This window comes from Cryptotermes secundus, unplaced genomic scaffold (assembly GCF_002891405.2).
Source record: "Cryptotermes secundus unplaced genomic scaffold, Csec_1.0 scaffold609, whole genome shotgun sequence".
In the NCBI taxonomy this organism is placed as follows: Eukaryota; Metazoa; Arthropoda; class Insecta; order Blattodea; family Kalotermitidae; genus Cryptotermes; species Cryptotermes secundus.
This window is the reverse complement of record NW_019727102.1, coordinates 238,062-257,953: the sequence shown is the minus strand read 5'-3', so window position 1 is coordinate 257,953 and position 19,892 is coordinate 238,062. Positions and strand designations below refer to the sequence as shown.

At 42.6% G+C, this 19,892-nt stretch overlaps 1 protein-coding gene across 2 annotated transcripts in view; it reads left to right on the top strand.

The window, feature by feature from the left end:
• The first annotated feature begins 23 nt into the window (after window positions 1-23).
• LOC111864433 (mitoguardin) overlaps window positions 24-19,892 on the top strand; it is a 182,355-nt gene continuing 162,486 nt past the window's right edge. The window contains exons 1-3 of one of the 2 annotated variants that reach the window (XM_023851670.2): window positions 24-94; window positions 1,147-1,435; window positions 1,570-1,723. In XM_023851670.2, coding sequence (XP_023707438.1) covers window positions 1,337-1,435; window positions 1,570-1,723 — 253 coding nt within the window. In that variant the 5' untranslated portion in view covers window positions 24-94; window positions 1,147-1,336. The other variant, XM_023851669.2, reaches the window with a different exon arrangement.

Sequence of the window (19,892 nt, the reverse complement as noted above, 5' to 3'; positions counted from 1 at the left end):
TCAGAACGATCAGAACTAAAAGACGGCTGCAAGGTCTGAGTATGGATCTGTGGGAACTGCCAACATTCAAGCAAACGTTACAGTGACAGTTCAGGTACCATTGCTTAGCAACGGCGAGTAAACAGTCGTTGCTATGTAAGATCTACAACAATATGCGACTATGGGAAGCACTCATGGGGGATCGTGCGCTAGCCAATCGAAAGGTAGAAAGCATTCGCTGCCAACAACGGCTAAGTAAACAGCCGGTGCTAGGCAAAGTCGTCAACAATACGGACAGTGACATGTTTTCTATAAACCCTACTCTAGGTTATATGAGAAGATACATTGAGTGGCAGTTTACAGTTCTAGTTCAGTGTTGCGTTTCAATACGTCGTTTAAGGTGTTACAGAGTTCACTATAGTTATCATTATTCATCAAACTCGAGTTCGTCTGTGTATACTGTGCAGCTATAATAAATATTATAGAACAGTTCAACAAGTGGTTGTCTCTTCATATAACGACACCCCACATTGGTGAACTTTTCTATGATATTTATAATAGTTGCACAATGTGGGGGTACGCCCAACAAAATACAAGACCCTAACAGTCAAACAGTATCGGGCTCGACACTAACACTTACTGACTGACTGACCTTCAGTCGCAATATGACTTTCGGGGTACGCGGTAGCGTAGTTGGTTGAGGCACTATGCTACAAGCCGGAAAGTCGCGGGACCAAGTCCCGATGAGGTCATTGGATTTTTTTTCAGTTGACCTAATCCTTCCAGCTGCATTATGACCCTGGGGTCGACTCAGCCTCTAGCAGAAATGAATACCAGGAATATTTTGGGGGGTAAAGGGCGGCCGGCGCGTAGGGCTGACAACTTTGCTGCCATCTATGATCCAATTGTCTAGAAAATGTGGGAACCTCAACATCTCATAACCCTATGGGCCTCCACGGCCTGTTACAGGGTTACCTACGCTTTACTTTTATAGTTGCACAGTATACACAGACGAACTTGAAGCCGCGGTATGTTAATGTTGTGCCCGGTTTCACATTCCATGGATTTTATCATTTAACCCGTTTATGAAAAGCGCGATACCTGAAGGCTTAGTAGCCAGTTTTGCGTTGCTAACAGAAGTTTTTCATGTATTAAACTCTCTTACAGAGTAGTTCAGTTAAAGCCATTGAATCAAGATTAAGCAGTGCCTTCCGTGAACTCGGCCACATGACAGATGTAGTCTGCTATATATGAAGATTTCGATTTCAACTTTTGTGTGAATGGTACACGTATAACTTGAAGATAAATAAAGTTTTGTGATTGACATACAGACTAAAGTTTAACAGAGCTGTCCATTATGTCATTTGGGACTCCACTGAATCCAGTCATTACCAACTTGTCGAACTTGAGAATTCTTATACCGTTCAGGAACCTGTCGTTGTCAGTACCACAGAAGGTAAGTTTATATCCATAATTGTTAAACTATATATGTATTTAGAATACCGGGCCGTGTTCGTTAAAGAGTAATGAATTGTTTCTCTTGATATGGAGATTAATGAATGACATGTGTTTTAACGTTTGATGTTTTAGGTTACTGTGATATCGGTGACAGTAGGTTTTGCATTAATTGGATTTCTGGCGCGATATCTACGACGCCGAAGAAGGACCGTAAATCCAGGAATATTTAGAAGAGGTGAGAAAAGAATTGCGCCATCATCCCAGGGTACAAGGAGCCCAAACGGAGGTTAGTGGTTTTAACTCTGAGTACTCATAACACGTTAAATGCGGGCATATATATTTTATCACACTGCCCCTAACTGGTATGCATAAGCCTGCGTTGACAAAGATCATCTGTGTATCTTATAAAAGTTATTTATTGTAGTAAAGTGGATAAGTGGAAGCTGTGTGAATGGGGTTACTAGCCACAAATGTGATGCCTACCCAGAAAGACCAATCCCTCCTCTCATCGAAATGGGGTCCCAAATTCCACACACATATGTGGCCTTGGAACAAACAGAAATTTGGTCGTAAGCCCTGATGGGACCTGAAACCAACAATTCCTGTGCTGATGAGGGCCAGCAGCAAATTATTGCTGTGCTCTTGAATGGATACTGTGTTTAACAAGCTTCTGGTGTTTAATGATTAACTGTATAACACAAATAATACTAATATCAATGTAAAGTATACCACAGGCTTAAATTTGTTTGTAATATTAAATATCACTGTGTCCATGAGTGTTAATTAATTTGTTTAGTGAAATTATAGGATCTGTGATTTTATACTAGTCTTGTTTACTGAAATAATTTGTGTCATTCAAGAGAGGCAACATCTGATGCTTAGATCTCGAATAATACCTTGTCAATTTTAAGTAAGTCCACTCTTTATATCTCTAATTGTTATAGTTTTATTTCCATGTTTCTGAAGCTTTGTGTTCACTTCCTCCAAATTTATTTTCAAACCAGTGGATTTGCTTTGCATATCTCAGGTACTTCAGATTTTGCTGTATTTGGTGATTATTTTATTTTATTTCTTGCACGGTGTAGAATGAGGTCTGTTTTTAGTTCACTTTTCCTGTGATGACTAAAATTGATTCCTTACTTGAGACGTGCACTCTTTTTGGTTTGCAAATACAAAATGTGATTTTTTGACAAAATAATAACATTGTTAATATATTTGGAGATATTTGACTTGATCATATGCAAGAAGTTATCAGTATTTGTAGCACCATATTCTACATATTTTTCATAATTCTGATTTCATATTAAAATTTGCCGTCCACATTACTTCCAAGTTCTGTCCAATGTAATTTTCATATAGGAATGTTTATTTACTTATGGAGTTGAGCCCTTCTTGAGGAGAAACCAAATCTGCAGCTACTCAAGAATTTCCCAGCATTTTATGGAACCCGAATGTTCATTACCATGTTCACAAGAGCCCTCACTGGTGCGTATCCTGAGCCAGATCAATCCAATCCATACCATCCAATCTTATGTCTATAAGATCCATTTTAATATTGTCCAACCACCTATGCTTTGGTCTTCCCAGTGGTCTCTTTCCTTCTGGCTTTCCCACCAATATTCTATATGTATTCCTCTTCTCCCCCATTCGTGCTACATGCCCTGCCCACCTCATCCTCCTTGACTTGATCATTCTAATTTTTACTTGGAGAAGATCACAAGTTATGAAGCTCCTCATTATGGAGTTTTCTCCAACCTCCTGTTACTTCGTCCCTCTTCGGTCCAAATATTCTGCTCAACACCCTGTTCTCAAACACCCTCAGTCTGTGTTCATCCCTTAATGTCAGAGACCTAGTTTCACACCCATACAGAACCACAGGCAAAATTATAGTTTTGTATATTCTAATTTTTATGCTTTTGGACAGCAGACGAGAATACAAGGTTCTGGACTGAATGCTAGCAAGCATTACCCGAGTTCAGTCTCCTCTTAACTTCCTCCTCAATCAAGTTTTGATTTGTTATTGTCGTTCCAAAATATCTGAACTGTGCCACATTTTCAAAACATATGTTTTTTATCATTATGTCATGATTTTGCCCTGCATTTTGGTGACAACACAGCAACATGTACTTAGTTTTCTCTGTGTTTACCTCCAGGCCAGCCTCCTTACATGCGACAATTAATTTTTTTTTTCTTTATGGTATCTGTATTATCGCCCAGTAGATTCACATCATCATTGGCATAGCTCAGCAGCTGATGTGTCCCATTTAATTTCAGTCCCACTTGGCTTTCCTGGACCTTCCTAATGGCATAGTTGAAAAGGAGTGGTGATAAAGCATCTCCTTGTCATAGACCATTCTGGATAAGAAATTTATCAGACAGATGTTTACCTATATGGACTTCACTATAAGTTTTGTTTAAACACATTTTAATCAGCGTAACTAGTTTTATGGGTATCCGGAACTCTTATTAGAATAATGTACAATACTTCCCTCATAACTTAATCATGGGCTGTCTCGAAGTCTACGAATAGCTGATGTACTGTCTCATCGTACTCCCATTTTTCTCCAATATCTGACGAATGCAAAAGATCTGATCTGTAGTTGTTCCATTACATTGAAACCCACACTGATGATCCCCAGTAATTTCATCTATATATGGACTTAACCTTGAGTGAAGAATTGGATAAAATTTTGTATGCAGTTGATAGCAGTGATAATTACAAGTCAGTTTCAACACCCTTCTTGGGAACTGTTACAATAATAGATTCCTTCTACTGATCAGGCAATTTTTCCTTATGCCAAATAGAAGTAATTAGCTTATGGATCTTAGCATGTAATATTTTGCCTCCTGCTTGAACAAGTTCTGCCAGAATTTGATCACTACCTGGCGATTTATACCTTTTCAATTTTGCAATAGCAATTTCAACCTCAGAAGGGCTGGGATCAGGTATTTACAGCTCAGCTGTGTACATTTCTATCTGCCTAACATCACTGACCCTATGTACATTTCGATAAATGAGAGAAGTAGTTCTTCCACCTATTCAAAATGTTGTGGGAATCTGCAAGCAGATCACCATTCTCATCCTTCACTAAGTTACTTCTAGGTTGGTAACCCCTCTTAAAGTCATTTATTCCTCTATACAGGTCTCTAATGTTCTTGTTCTTACTGTTCATTGCAAGCTCATCGATTTTGTGTTTCAGATTATCCCTATTTAACTCGCTTGGATCCTGTAACCATTGCAATTTGGCTTGTTTTCTTTGGTCTAGTAATTTTGAGCATCCATCATCAAACCATGGCTTATGCTTCTTCAGTTCACAATAACCTAGACTCTCCTTGGCAGAAATTTTTATATTTTCTCTAATAGTTTCCCAAGCTTTATTAACATCCGCTTCAGTGTCCAAGTTTTCCAAGGCTGTGAACCTATTTGAGATTTCAACACGATACTGCTCTTTACTCTCTACCTCATTTAATTTCTTGAGATTGAACCTCTTCATATGAACTCTGTGCGTTGTTTTTTTGCTCACTGCCAGTCTTTCCCTAACCTTTGCCACCACCAGGTAGTGGTCAGTATCACAATCTGCTGCCCTGAACGATCGGACATCAAGTACACTTGAGTGCCTTCTCCTGTCTATAAAACTATGGTCTATTTGATTGTGTATCTTCCCATCAGGAGATGTCCAGGTAAATTTATGGATGTTACGATGTGGGAACATTGTATTTTTGACAATAAGATTTTTTGATGTGGCAAAAGTTTACTACTCTAACTCCATTATCATTACTAATTTCGTGCAAACTCTCATACCCAATCGTTTGTTTGAAAATGTCTTCCCTCCATACTTTGGCATTGAAATCTCCTAGCAAAATTTTCATAGGGTACTTCGGGAATTTATCAAATATGTGTTCTAGTTCTTCATAGAACCTGTCCTTTATGTCATTAATTTTATCTTCTATTGGAGCGTGAACATTCATAATGATGATATCACACCAGCGACCTTCTAGTATTATATGTGATATCCTATCATTAACGAACTCTACCCTCTTAACTGCTGATATGACCCCTGGGCTTCATTAATTAAGCACTACACCATTAGCCGCATGGGTATTGGAGGTAGACCTCCACAATTACTGACCTCGGCACTAAATGGAGATGAGTAGTCAGCTTCACGCCTGATGACTTTATCACCAAAACAACAACAACAATAACTACTACTACTACTACTACTACTACTAATAATAATAATAATAATAATAATAATGTAAGTTTTATTGTCACTTCAGATTGTATAGTGACAGTTGTTTTGTGTGTGAATGTATTAGAAAATCTGGTCGTTTGGTATGACATTATTTTTTTTGTTGCTAGTGGGGTAGAACTAAGTCCCTTGTACTGCAGCCACTTCTGGCCTATTGTACCAGCCCCAGATAATAGGTGAGGGTGATTGTGGAGCAATTGGTGGAATGAAGATTGGCAGGGGAAACCTAAGTACTCGGAGAAAACCTGCCCCTGCGCCCCTTTGTCCACCACAAATCCCACTTGACTAGACCCGGGATCGAACTAGGGCCGCCGCGGTGGGAAGCCAGCGACTAACCGCTTGAGCTATGGTGCGGCCTCGTATGACAGTAAATCCACAATTTGTTATAAAAGAAAAAAAATTAATGATGCCCGAAGCAAAGTCAAGTTTACCGCTACTTGTTGTAGAAGACTGATAATAGATGGCATCGCAATGTACATTTATCTTATGTATTTATTGACCTTCCTGATTGTGTTGTAATGCAGTTATATATTTTTTGACATTAAATGTTAACTATACATCTGCGTACCACCCTACACGTAACAGTATTTTACATTTCAGAGACTAATATTGGAGTCTTTCAGTATTTACGTTTCTCACGTTAGGTCAAGTAAGCTGTGACCTTCTAACAACCATGAATGCATAGTGATGTTGGAACGCATGCGCTATGCATGTGGTGTAATATGAAGGTGGACAAAGCGCATTGCCGCCAAATATGAATGAATTGAAACGGAGGATTCCATGCAATTTACTACAGTTGTGTTTAAATGCAGCCTACAGTACGAGGACGTTCCCATTTCGCTCTGATGTTTACGAGAATGCACTTTGTTCGCGTTTCTGGGGGTGCTTGACATTCGGCTTTCGCAAGATGTATACATTTTATCCAGTGCATTGCATCAAATTTGGTAACTTGCTGGACGATTCGTTTTAAGCTCGTAACACATAAATAAGTTAATTTTAAATTATCCGCTTAATGTAATTAATTCAAAAGCCAATTCGACAATGCTCTCACAATAAAACCGCATTATAGACGAGAGGTCTTGAATGGGGTTGTTATGCACGCAGGGGTGTAATCGTTAGGAGTAACCTAATTAAACAGCATTAATTAGTTTATTAAGAATGTTATGAGTGTTCACTTAGTCTACCGTCGGCGGTTCAAACCTTATTTGGTGTCTTTCGGTTTTCACGCGTGTATTCACTGAGTCAGAGACATCTGTACCGACACTGCTGAACAGCGTAGGAATTTTGGGGTAAAGAGGAGTGATAAGCCGCAGAGTTTATTTGTAGAACTGATTCTCGAAGATGCTGACATGGGTGGGTAAACCAAGGATCGGATAGGAAAGTATATGCCATCATGTCCAACTTCAAACAGGTTGTGATCGACTTTTTAGTGTCAAAACTGCCAGTGATCTACCACCACCTTGTATCGTCGTACCTCGCTTTAAGCAAAAATATCGGTAAAAATAACACGACACATGATGTTTGTTGTAAAAGGAACATACATTGAAAGTACAGACTACTTTAACACGTATTTTCCATTCAAAATCTGAACATAATCATATTACCGTATATTACAAGTGAATTTACATGCTTTTCACGTATAATTTCCTTATAGGCCTATGAGATCGACCAAAAATCGTTCCGCGATCGACGCGTTGGACATGCCTGATATATGCCATTCATATGTACTCATATTGTAATTTTTTTATTACTAGTGGGGTGGGACTAAGTCCCTTATACTGCGGCCACTTCTGGCCTATTGTACCAGCCCCAGATGATAGACGAGGGTGATTGTGGAGCAATTGGTGGAATGAGGATTGGCAGGAGAAACGGAAGTACTCGGAGAAAACCTGCCTCAGCTCCACTTTGTCCACCACAAATCCCATTTGACCAGACCCGGGATCGAACCCAGGCCGGCGCTGTGGTAAGCCAAATGGGCGTACATATGGAATGACGTAATTTTCTTAGTTCCAGAACGAAATTTTTTTTTGGACGGGGATACAATACATTATACATAACTAAAATTATATCAGTTATTTTGTATCGCTGTGAAACATGACCTCTCGCATAAAACAAGCACTGCACGTGTATGTGTACCTAGGACGGAGGGAGTCAGGATGGGGAAAACTGCATAATGAGGAGCTTCGTATTTTGTACTGTTCACAAAATATTATTAGGTCACCACATCAATGATTATGCGATAGACAGGTCATGTAGCATACAAGATTTTGGCAGGGAAACCTAAATGAAAAAGGGCCATTTGGAAGACTTAGGCTTAGATGGGAGGCCGGTATTGAGATTGATCTAGATTGGGAGGGTGCAGAACGGAATGGATTTAGAGCCTGTTTGACTCTTGTGACGTTAACTAGCCTTTGGGTTCCCTAAGAGGCAAAGCATTTCCTGAGTAGCTGTGCGATAGTTAACTTATCAAGGTGTAAAAAAACAAACCCCATGGCATTACGTAGACCGCGAGCGAACTATACCGAGCGAGCGACCGCCGCTTGTCGTTGAAGTTAGTGCCAACTTTAGCGGATAGGGGGTGTCGCGTGATCAGCGCAACGGTACCCCAGGCCGTTAATTTCGGTTTTCTAGACCGGCGCCGCTATTTCCTTGATATAGCTCCTCAGTTATCCTCACGAGGTTGAGAGGACCCCGTTCCAGACCCACTACTTCTCAGAAAATCTGGTAGCGCCTGGAATCGAACCCGGGACCTTTGGTTCTGTAGCCAGGAACTCTGACCACTAGACCACAGAGGCGGTCATCTATCGTTTTCAGGAACAATACATGCAGAAAAGAATTCCGGAATCTGCATTGTAATAATTTCCGTTTATAATAAATGCAGGTTATTGCCCGGACTTCTGTACTGATGTGGAGCGTCCGCGTAATCGCGAAACGAAATTTCCACCCCTGATCTGGTTATGGATTAAAATTCCAGATTGTGTTTTAACTCGAGGCCTGAAGTGGGAATGCTATCGATCCAGCGCTCTCACTGTCTTCGGTCCAAACGGTGAGACCAAGCGTCCGGGGCCGGCTGATAGAGCTTGAAGTGTACCGTCTTATGCGATGTTACTGCCATGTAATCTGCTGTCAGTTTACTGACTCCTCGAAAGAACATACTGCCTCCATAGGAATCGGGACAGCGACCGACTACCGGCTGGACGGGCCGAATTCTACTCTTAGCAGCGTCCAAACTGACTCAGGTCCGTCCAACCTCTTCTTCGATGGGTACTCGGGGCTCTTTCCCCCGGGAGTAAAGCGGTAGGGGCTTGAGGCTGACCACTCCTCTCTCTCCACTTCTTAATGTGTCTTCATGACATATTGCTTAAGTAATTAAGCACAGGGACAACTTTACTTATTGCCTACATTCTCAGGGTCGAAGAATATGTCAGGCAAGCAAGCAGAGTCTACCAGACTACACGACGTAACATCCTGGGTAATTACCGCCTTGAACGTGTTTATGTTAGAGCCAAGAACTTTTTGTTAATACTCGCATCGGCTGATTGGGTTGCCATGGCGATTAGCTCGTCTCCTTACATGGACGGAGTTATTTCATGATTACGTCAGCCCACGCAGTCACAGCAGCAGGCCGTTGTCTCGCGTCGTCGTCCAATTCCTACTGCAACTTTTTTCTGTATGGGCCGTTTGCGAGTCTGTAACATTAGAGTTTGTACAAGCTCCTTTCGTTAAGAACACTGGCGGAATCTGTCAGTCACAGGCATCACAGCGGCACAAATGTAGTAAATCTTGAATGGATATAAAAAAACGCCGTGGCTTTAGTCCACAAGCGAACTATGCCGACCGAGCAACCACCGCTTGCTGGCGAAGTTAGTGCAAACTTCAACGGATAGAGGGTGTCGCATGGTCAGCGCAACGAATCCACATGGCCGTTAATCTCGGTTTTCTAGACCGGAGCCGCTACTTTTCCATTCAAGTAGCTCTTCAGTTATCCTCACGAGGCTGAGTGGACCCCGTTCCAGACCCACTACTTCTCAGAAAGTCTGGTAATGCCGGGAATCGAACCCGGGACCTCTAGATCTGTAGTCAGGAACTCTGACCACTAGACCACAGAGGCGGTCATCTGTAATTGTAAAACTTTTGATATATCAGTTTACACGTCTGAAGAACCAATTGGTCTAATTGATTAGACTTCATTCTGTTTGAAATGACTAGAGCGTATTCCGTACAGAATTCATATCGCGCTGCTCCGTTTTAATTTGTTTCGTTGTTTGTGCATGAGTCTGCACCACTTGTGGTTGTGTTTACGTTTCTTTTCGCAGTGGTTGCACACGTGTAGCTTTGCAGTACGGCTATTTGTGCCAGTGACGTCATAGCGGTTTTGCTGACACGCCCTTGAGAGGTGTTACGGAGATTTTCATGGCCCACTTTGTCGATAGGCCTTTTCGTAGGGATAATAACTTTTCTGACATTTACATGGAATTCGTTAATTATTATGTGATGTCCACCCTGGAAATCTTGTCACGAAGTCGTGTCTGTTGTCCAGACCGCTGATGATTTATCGTTTCTTTTTCCCGCTTAACAGGGACAATATTAGAATGGATCTTAGAGAGATGGGATGGGATGATGTGGATTGGATTGATCTGGCTCAGGATAGGGCCCAGTGGAGGGCTCTTGTGAACACGGTAATGAACCTTCGGGTTCCATAAAATGCTGGGAAATTCTTGAGTAGCTGCAGAATTGGCGGCTCCTCCAGAAGGGCTCAGCTCCATGAGTAAGTAAGTAAGTAAATAAACGGGTACAATAATGTTTTGCAGTGGGTTCGGCACAGTGTTTTGGTAGTCTTGAAGTTCTTTCATGTATCATTCTTATCTCTGTTTTATATAACCCCAATGTTTTTTTTTCGAAATGATGATGATGAATACGGTAGGCGCATATGACCATAATGGTCGATACATTTCCAAATATGGCCGTGCCATAGCGGAGGCGTTCAGTTTCCGGATTTCCGCCGCAAGAACTAATCGACTGCTTTTCCGTTACAACACGGACCGCGCAGGAAACACCTCTAACAATTCTTCATTGCAGTGGGAACATCTTTATCGAGTTGTTACCTGGCAACGATAAGTGGATTACATAGACCCACAGACACACTCGTCAAATAATTATTTTATCGTTGCTCGTATTCGTTGCCGCTGGAACATGTTTAGCGAGCCGTTGCCTGGCAACGATAAGGGGGATACACATACAGACAAACAGACTGATGGGAGGGATTTATTAAGTACGCTATTGAGATGGTCTCATGTGTCATGATATACATGCCAAGTTTCATAAACATTGGTTCAGACATTAGAAAATTAATATGAGGGATTCACGGACACACAGGCAGCTTGGTGATATCATAAGCCTACCTTTATTTTTTCAAACTGAGGAAAGTCGGCTAAAAATGAAAACCCTATACCTATTAATGACTCAACAGTAATAATTCAAACTTAGTATAATATGTTATATGTTTATTAAGCTCATCTCGAAACTCGTAATAGTTCCACAAATTCATTTATATTGTAATTAAACTAAACTCCGTGGTCTTAGTCCGCAAGCGAACTATACCGATCGAGCGACCGCCGCTTGTCGGCGAAGTTAGTGCCAACTTTAGAGGATAGAGGATTTCGCGTGGTCAGCGCAACGGATCCCCACGGCCGTTAATTTCGGTTTTCTAGACCGGAGCCGCTATTTCCTTGAAATAGGTCCTCAGTTATCCTCACGAGGCTGAGAGGACACCGTTCCAGACCCAGTACTTCTCAGAAAATATGGTAGCGTCGGGAATCGAACCCGGGCCTCTGGATCTGTAGCCAGGAACTCTTGACTACTAGACCACAGAGGCGGTCTTTGTATTGTAATTAAGTATTAATAATAATCAATTTACCTAATCCTTCCAGCCGCACTATGGCCCTGAGGTCGACTCAGCCTCTAATAGAAATGAGTACCACAAATTAATTAAATAATTTTCCTGGGGAGTAAAGCGCGGCCGGCGCGTAAGGCTGAGAACCTTACCGCCATCTTTGAGCCGATTGTCTAGATCAGCGATGGGCAACTGGCGGCCCGCGACTTGATTTACTCCGGCCCCCTGCCAAGTCTCAGGTTTATTTTCAAAAATCTTAACTTCACAGCTGTATTGGCATAGAATTCAGTTTTTAATAGGACGTTCCATTAGCTTACAGCATTTTGCAATTGACTGTATACGTTCTTACTGAGTTGGACAGTTCAAACGGTTTTCTAATAACTGTGTTCATGTCATGGAAATTCAAAGTTCCCCAACCCTACTTCTGTAGGGAGATGACACTGAAGGGAAGACCGTAGTGGTGAAGGATTTATGACACCTTCAAAATAATAACCATTCCCAGCTTGCTCGCGGCGATGGGATGTTTACCGTTTCTCTCGGCATCCTGGCCTTTGTTAAGTGCCAGTTTTAGCAGAAATGTCTCCCAGTTAGTGCGATTTTAGAAAGTGAAGTGTGATTACGGAGTGTGAGTGTAGAACTGTTTTTAAATTAAAATTGTGTTTGAAGTTATTGTGAGTGATACAGCATGTCAAATAGTAAATTGAGAAAAGTTGATAGCGAAAATAGGGCGTTCAAATCTGAGTGGGAACATGACTATTTTTTTATATTAAATAAAGACCACAAGCCACAGTGTTTAGTATGTTTTCAAGTGCTAGCAGTTTTAAAGGAGTACAACCTAAAGAGGCATTACATGACAAATCATAAACAGAAGTTCGGAAAACACTCTTGTGAATCAAGGAAAGTAGTCTGCGATCAGTTAAAGAAAAAACTTTTCCAGCAGAAATCTCTTTTTACCAATGAAACAAAACAACAAGAAGAAGCTTTGCTGGCTTCTTATTTCGTGACATATGAATTAATGAAAGCTAAAAAAGCGTTAAGTGATGGTGAATTAATTAAGAACTGTGCGATAAAGATGGCAGAAGCTTTCAATGAAAATAAGGTAGGAAACAAATTTCAAACAGTGCCCCTTTCAAAACAGACTGTTACTAGGAGGCTGGAAGATATTAGCAACCAGATATCTAATAATGTGAAAGACATTATCGCTAATTGTTCCTATTTCTCAATTGCTCTCGACGAAAGCACAGATGTTTCGGATACTAATCAGTTGCTGATATTTGTTCGTGCAATTAAGGAAGATTTTACAATTTTCGAAGAGTTGTTAAAAGTGTGCTCTTTACACAGCACAACTAGAGGTGTCGATATTTTTAACGCTGTTAAGAGTGCAGTGGAGGAATTCGGTGGTTTTGAAAAATTGTCCTCCATAGTAACAGATGGCGCTAAATCAATGACAGGGACAATAAGCGGTTTTGTTGGATTTTTAAGACAGAATCAAATTACTGTACCTACCTTGCATTGTATTATACATCAGGAGGCTCTATGTGCCAAATCAATTAAACTGTCTACCACCATGGCTACTGTCACAAAAATTACTAATTTGATCAGAGGAGGAAATCGATCACTCACTCACAGAAAATTTCTGACCCTCTTGGAAGAAATGGATTCTGCTTACGGGGACCTGCTTCTGCACACTGAAGTAAGATGGTTAAGCCGTGGGAAATGTCTGGTACGGTTCTTTGAACTCCGTCATGAAATAGCAACATTCCTAAGAGAAGAGGTTACGAATTCTGCTGAACTGCAGAATGATCTCGAAGACGTCGAATTCTTGAGAAACTTGGCCTTTCTCACTGATATCACTCAACACTTGAATGTCCTGAATCTGCAATTGCAAGGCAAGAAGCAGACAATATGTCAGATGGTTGGCTTTGTTGACAGTTTCCGTAAAAAGCTACATTTATTTAAGTCTGCATTGGACAAAAATAACCTTCTACATTTCCCTTGCTGTCGGAAACTCTCAGAAGAAGAAGAAGGCTTGGAGTTTAGGGACTACACTGAAATTATTGAAGATTTGTCTTCAGAGTTCGACCGACGATTTAACGATTTTGAAAGCTTTCGACCTGATATTTCTTTATTCAGTAATCCTATACATTGTGATATAGAATCTCAGCCAGGTCATCTGCAATTAGAGCTTTGTGAACTTCAATGTGACCCATCCTTAAACACATCTCAGGTTACTGGAATTGACTTTTGGAAACTGCTTTCACCAGAACGTTACCCACTGTTACGAAATTGGGCTCTCAAACTTTGCTCTGTTTTTGCAAGTACTTACATATGCGAGACAGCGTTTTCATCGCTGAAGCATGTAAAGTCTAAGAACAGGAACAGACTTTCAGATGTCGTGTTATCACATATTCTTCGAGTGGCAACCTCACAATTAGAAGTGGATTTTATATCATTGGTTTCCAGTTTTATGAAACCACAGTGCTCTCATTAAAACAGTGTGTATATGAGGATTTAGGTATAATCATTAGACCATAAAAACTATGATTGAAAGTCTTTTGTGCTCATCCCTGCTGAAAGAGGAATTTGTGCTGTTTTATGGTAAGTAATTGCACATTTCAAGGCATTTTATTTTTCTTTCTTAAATTATAATTGCATTTTCCCCCGGCATATATAAAACTAAACATAAGACATGATCTGGCCAGTGTTTCTTTAAGAAAAAATGCTCTGGGGGTAGAAGTGATAGAAGGCAATAAAATCGATTGGTGAAATTTTCAATATCGGCTTAATATTATTGGTGCAACGTAAAATTTAAATACATAGGTTTAAATGCACTGTTTTTATACGGGTTGTGACTGATTCAGTTTGGGGGGCAATACTCCCCGACCACTCTTCTGAAAGAAACGCCGTATCTGGCCCCTGATGGTGTTCTATAAACTAAATTTGGCCCTCGAGATGTATTAGGTTGGCCAACGCTGGTCTAGATAATGTGGGACCCTCAACGTCTCACAACTCTACGGGCCTTCACGGCCTGGTACAGGGATACCTTTTTACCTTTACTTTATACCGGCAGGTGTCCGTGAAGATTGGGCCTGTTAAACATTTTCGAATTCAGAAATCTGTAAAGATGTGTTTACTTTAACTGTAGAGTTATAGATATGCGCGGGGCAGCACATACAGTGCAGACTCTGCTCTGTACAAGCCCATCCATATGTTACGTCAATCGTGTACAGCCAGACTGAAGACGAAATTGTTCCCAGCAACTACCGCGTTAACATTACTAGTGTTTAAACATGTTTGTGAGAACCATTTTGAGGGCACGCGATAGCGTAGTTGGTTGAGACACTCTGCTACAAGCCGGAAGTTCACGGATTCGATTCCCGACGAGGTCGTTGGATTTTTCAATTGACCTAAACCTTCCAGTCGCACTATGGCCCCGGGGTCGGCTCAGCCTCTAACTGAAATGAGTACCAGAAATCTTCCTGTGGGTAAAGGGCGGCCGGCGCGTGGGGGCCTCGACGTCTCACAACCCTATGGGCCTCCACGGACTGTTACAGGGATAGCTTTACCTTTTATCTTTATGAGAACGATTTTTATATAGAAACCAACGCATGTTTCTTTTTTGTTTGAAACATTCCTCGACTTGTAAATGTTGTCAATAGTTTTATCTTCTGAGACATAATGTCGTGTAGTCCAGTGAAAGGAAACCGGTGTTTCGGTGAAACGTATCGCCTCCACCATCAGGGATAAAGAGTAAGCCAAGCAGGAAGCAAGCAGAGCAGGTCCCTTGAGGGAAAACGCGGAACATGCGGGCTAGGAAGCACGCGGACCACTAGCGTAATAACGTTCTCTTGCCTGGTAGTTGGAAAACACAGACAGTGTCTCAATGCTATACAGTACCTGTGCTAGGGCTCGAACCTAGCATTATTAATCTTGATTGTCTACATGGTGAGCTGTGTGAAGTACGAAAACTTGGTGCCCTACGTCTTATTCTTTTGCGTTGTTTCTTTCTTTTGTAAATGATATGCCCCAGAATTCCATTCGTCAGTGCGGCAACAGGGTAAACACAGTAGTAGTGCTTATTGTGGGACGTCGTAATACGAATTCTATAATATTGCTAACCGAGCAAGGTGGCTCAAGCTGTGACTTGTACCCGTGAGGTGTCCGGTTCGAATCTAAGCCAAGGCACTGCCTGCCGTGACAGAAATTTCTTTCTTTTCTCAGTCCATCCAGGCGAATTCCGGGATTGTACTTTAAAATAGGCCATGACCGCTTCTACCCTTATCCTTTCCAGTTCATTATCATCAACTCATTCGATATCATATTCATTCTCCGACTCTGACTTTAAATAAGCGACAAATAAAAGAATTGGGGGGGGGGATTGCTCGGCCAAAGAATTTGTGGACAGTATCGTTCTTCCAGCAACGTAAGACCTTGAATAAATGCAATATATACTGTGGCATGTAGACTCGTTGCTAGGCAACGACCGCGAAATAAGCAGCTAAAAAACGGCCGTTACTAGGCAACGGCCTATAAACAGCAACAAAGGAACGGCGTTTTCTGTGTGGTCCGTGTCGAAATGTTATAAGCAAGACAATTAGTGAGGAATGAGTTCAGTCAGTCAGGGGAGTGAGTAGAGAGTGTGAATTAGATAACCGCTGGTGTTGAATTGTTGTGAGACCCCAGAGTAAGGGGAACGTCCGTCGTTTGGAGCCGCTACCAAGCAACGGCTAGTGAAGATTGTAACAGACCAAGAAGACCTAGTATGTCCTGTAGTAATTTGTGAAGGGTGTAGAACAGTGAAAGCGTGTAATTACGAGTTGTAAGTGTTCAGTAAATCCGATTACCAATCCAAACCCCGTCTATAGTCACTCTATCACGTGAGGCCCGTAACAGCAACAGTGATGTTGAGTAGAGAAGATCTTGAAATTGATCGTATTGAGGTTCCAGTAGGCCAGGTTATAACAGTCGTGACTGTTGGACAGGGGGGGGGGTTCATCTTCCACACCGCATCCAGACTGAGCTCACTCAGGCTCCCAGCTAATGTGTACCAGGATCTAACCTCCGGGAGTAAGCGGCCGGAGCATGAAGCTGATCACCCACCTATGTCTAGTGGCGCGATTAAGGTATGATTCGCAAGAAGCGTCTCTTGCGGCTGGGCAATGCGGCGGTCTGCACATGCGCAGTAGGAAATTATTCAGCCGCAGCGTCTCTCGTCGACTGCCTGCAAGACCAGTATAACCACACAGTCGCATGGATCGCATCGCTTCGAAGATACAACAATGGCATTTTCAAGCACAGAAGACATTGTTTTAATTTAATTAGTAGCACATTAATCCTTCATTAGGTGCCTGTTAATTAGGATGGTATTTAATGCCTTCTCCGTTCTTGCTTTGAACATGTCATGCACAGATCTATTTCTACCATTCTCGTTCAATATCAGATGCAAAAGTTCATCGTCTTCCTCTTCTTCGAGCATCAGTAGACGAAAAGCACCGTTTTTATCCATGCGTTTCCCTCGCACTATCGGGAAGTAATTACACCAATCGCACCAAATCCACCCGATTATAGCCGCGTCTTAGGAATGGTTCAATCGTACAGCCGCTGCGGCTGAATAATTTCCTACTGCGCATGTGCAGACCGCCGCATCGCCCAGCCACAAAGGACGCTTCCTGCGAATTATACCTTTAAGGCTGAAAACCCACTGACGCGACTAGTCGCGAGCGGCTAGCCGCTCTTTGTCGCGCGCGTCCGTTAGTTGTACATATTAGGCGTGCGACAGCTCTGCCGCCTGTGTGCCGCGTTCCAAAACTTAACCGCGCGCGGCTCATAAAAGCAATACAAATAACGGCCGCGAGCGACAACACTCGACAAACCGCGCGCGGCTTGTCGTGTCAGTGGGTTTTCAGCCTAAGCTGTACTGTCGCGCATGTTCGTGGTGTGGTGCTTAAACGCTTTACGCACTGAATCACGCTAAGCTGTTTATTCTCCGTTGACACTTAGCCGGCCTTCCCTCATATAGTCAGCGTATTCAGAGAACGTAAAGCATCCGGTAATAACTTGCAAGGTTATCTCAACAGAACAGCTATGGACTTGCATCAGGTACCCACGCTAAGGATTTTCGTTTACCACTATCCAAGTGTCTCCACGTAAATATCGAATAATAGCTTTAATATAGACCACAGCCGCGTTCTTGCGTTTTCTGAAAGTTTCTTTACGATAAACGTCAGGATGGCGCTTTAAAATAGGCCACGATTGTTGATTTCCTTATAGCCTGCTAAGGCATCGCTTGGCTGTAAGAGATGCCTGTTTAAAAGCAGTATTGCGTTGCATTTGTAAAGTGAAGTTACTGTTTAAACATTAGAAACTGACAGAAGGTCACAGTGTAACCTATATGCATACCTGATGGACGAATTTGTGTAGAAATTTAAACGCTTATGTTTAATCGTTTGGGGGCCCGCAGTAGCGTAGTTGGTTGAGGCACTATGCTACAAGCCTAAAGGTCGCGCTTTCGAGTCCCGATAAGGTGGATGTTTTCAATTAACCTAATCCTTCCAGCCGCACTATGACCCTGAGGTCGACTCAGCCTCTAACAGAAATGAGTACCAGAAATCTTCATGGGGGCTAAAGGGCGCCCGGCGCGTAAGGTTTCATGACCTCACCGCCATATATGAGCCGATTGTCTAGAAAATGTGGGACCCTCAACGTCTCACAACTCTATGGGCCTCCATGGCCTGTTAGGGGATAGCTGTACATTTTTTTTATGTGTAATCGTTTATGTCCAACCGAATGGGAAAACATCCACGCTTTGTATTGTCCTATTTCTTAAACGTCTTAGACTAAAATTTAAGAGGTTCTGAAATCCCATTGCCTATTCTATGAAACGTATGGCCATTGGCTTGTAACTCACCATTTTACTGGCTGAACTGCTACGGTTCCCACTCACCTTCACCTAGTACCGAGGTCAAGAATGGTGTAACTAAACCTCCACTCCCCCATACATCGTCATGGCATGATTTTTTTTTATTGCTAGTGGGGTGGGACTGAGTCCCTTGTACTGCGGCCACTTCTGGCCTATTTTACCAGCCCCAGATGATAGGTAAGGGTGATTGTGGAGCAATTGGTGGAATGAAGATTGGCAGGGGAAACCGAAGTACTTGGAGAAAACCTGCCCCAGCGCCACTTTGTCCACCACAGATCCCACTTGACCAGACCCGGGATCGAACCCGGGCCGCCGGGGAGGGAAGCCAGCGACTAGCCTCTTTGAGCTATGGCGCAGCCTCGGCATGATGCCTAGTTAATTAAGCATAATAACAAGTTTACCTGCGCCATACAATTACGGCATCCACCCTATCTTAGAGACGCACATGACCGTCTGATAGCAGGACACCTGAAGAGCCCAAGGGGCTCGGAGGAATTCAGGACTATGTTTCTTAGAACCATCCTGTCATTGCGTCCTTAGAAAACCGCACAGCGCACATTATCATTTCAGCTCTTCGTGATCAGTTTCAACTCTGCGAATATTCCGTCGTGAGCTGTCCATGAGAAAGGCCACACACGTTCCAAACATGTTCCAAACATGTCAGGTCCAGCAGGTGAATCAGCTTACAAAGTGCGGAAGCTTTCGGATGTCTCAAAGCGGTAATTATGGAGATCAAGATCTCCTGGTTCTTCAGGCTGTGTAGTTTGGTTGATGGGTACCAGCGATTTAAAGGAACCTGCTGGCCCCATTTTCAGGTTAGAAGAAATGAACGTTGTGGTACCTGTCTGCTGTATGACATGGCGTCACGCCCCTATCTCTCTGTCTCTCATTATTTTTTTTATTATTGCTAGTGGGGTGGGACTAAGTCCCTTGTGCTGCGGCCACTTCTGGCCTATTGTACCAGCCCCAGATGATAGGTGATGGTGATTGTGGAGCAACTGGTGGAATGAAGATTGGCAGGGGAAACCGAAGTACTCGGAGAAAACCTGCCCCAGCGCCACTTTGTCCAACACAAATCTGACTTGACCAGACCCGGGATCGAACCCGGGCCGCCGTTGTGGGAAGCCAGCGACTAACCGCTTGAGCTGTGGCGCGTCCATCTGTCTATCTATCTATAGCCTTTGTTAGGCCTTGGAAGCTTTTTGGGTTTCTTAATCCTATACACAGTCGGTAGGACTCCTTGGACGGGGCATCAGCCCGTCGCAAGGCCTCTGCCTATACACAGAACAACACAGAATAAACGCACACAGACATCCATGCCTCTAGTGGGATTCAAACCCACGATCCCAGTGTTCGAGCGGGTGAAGACGGTTCATGCCTTAGACCGTGCGGC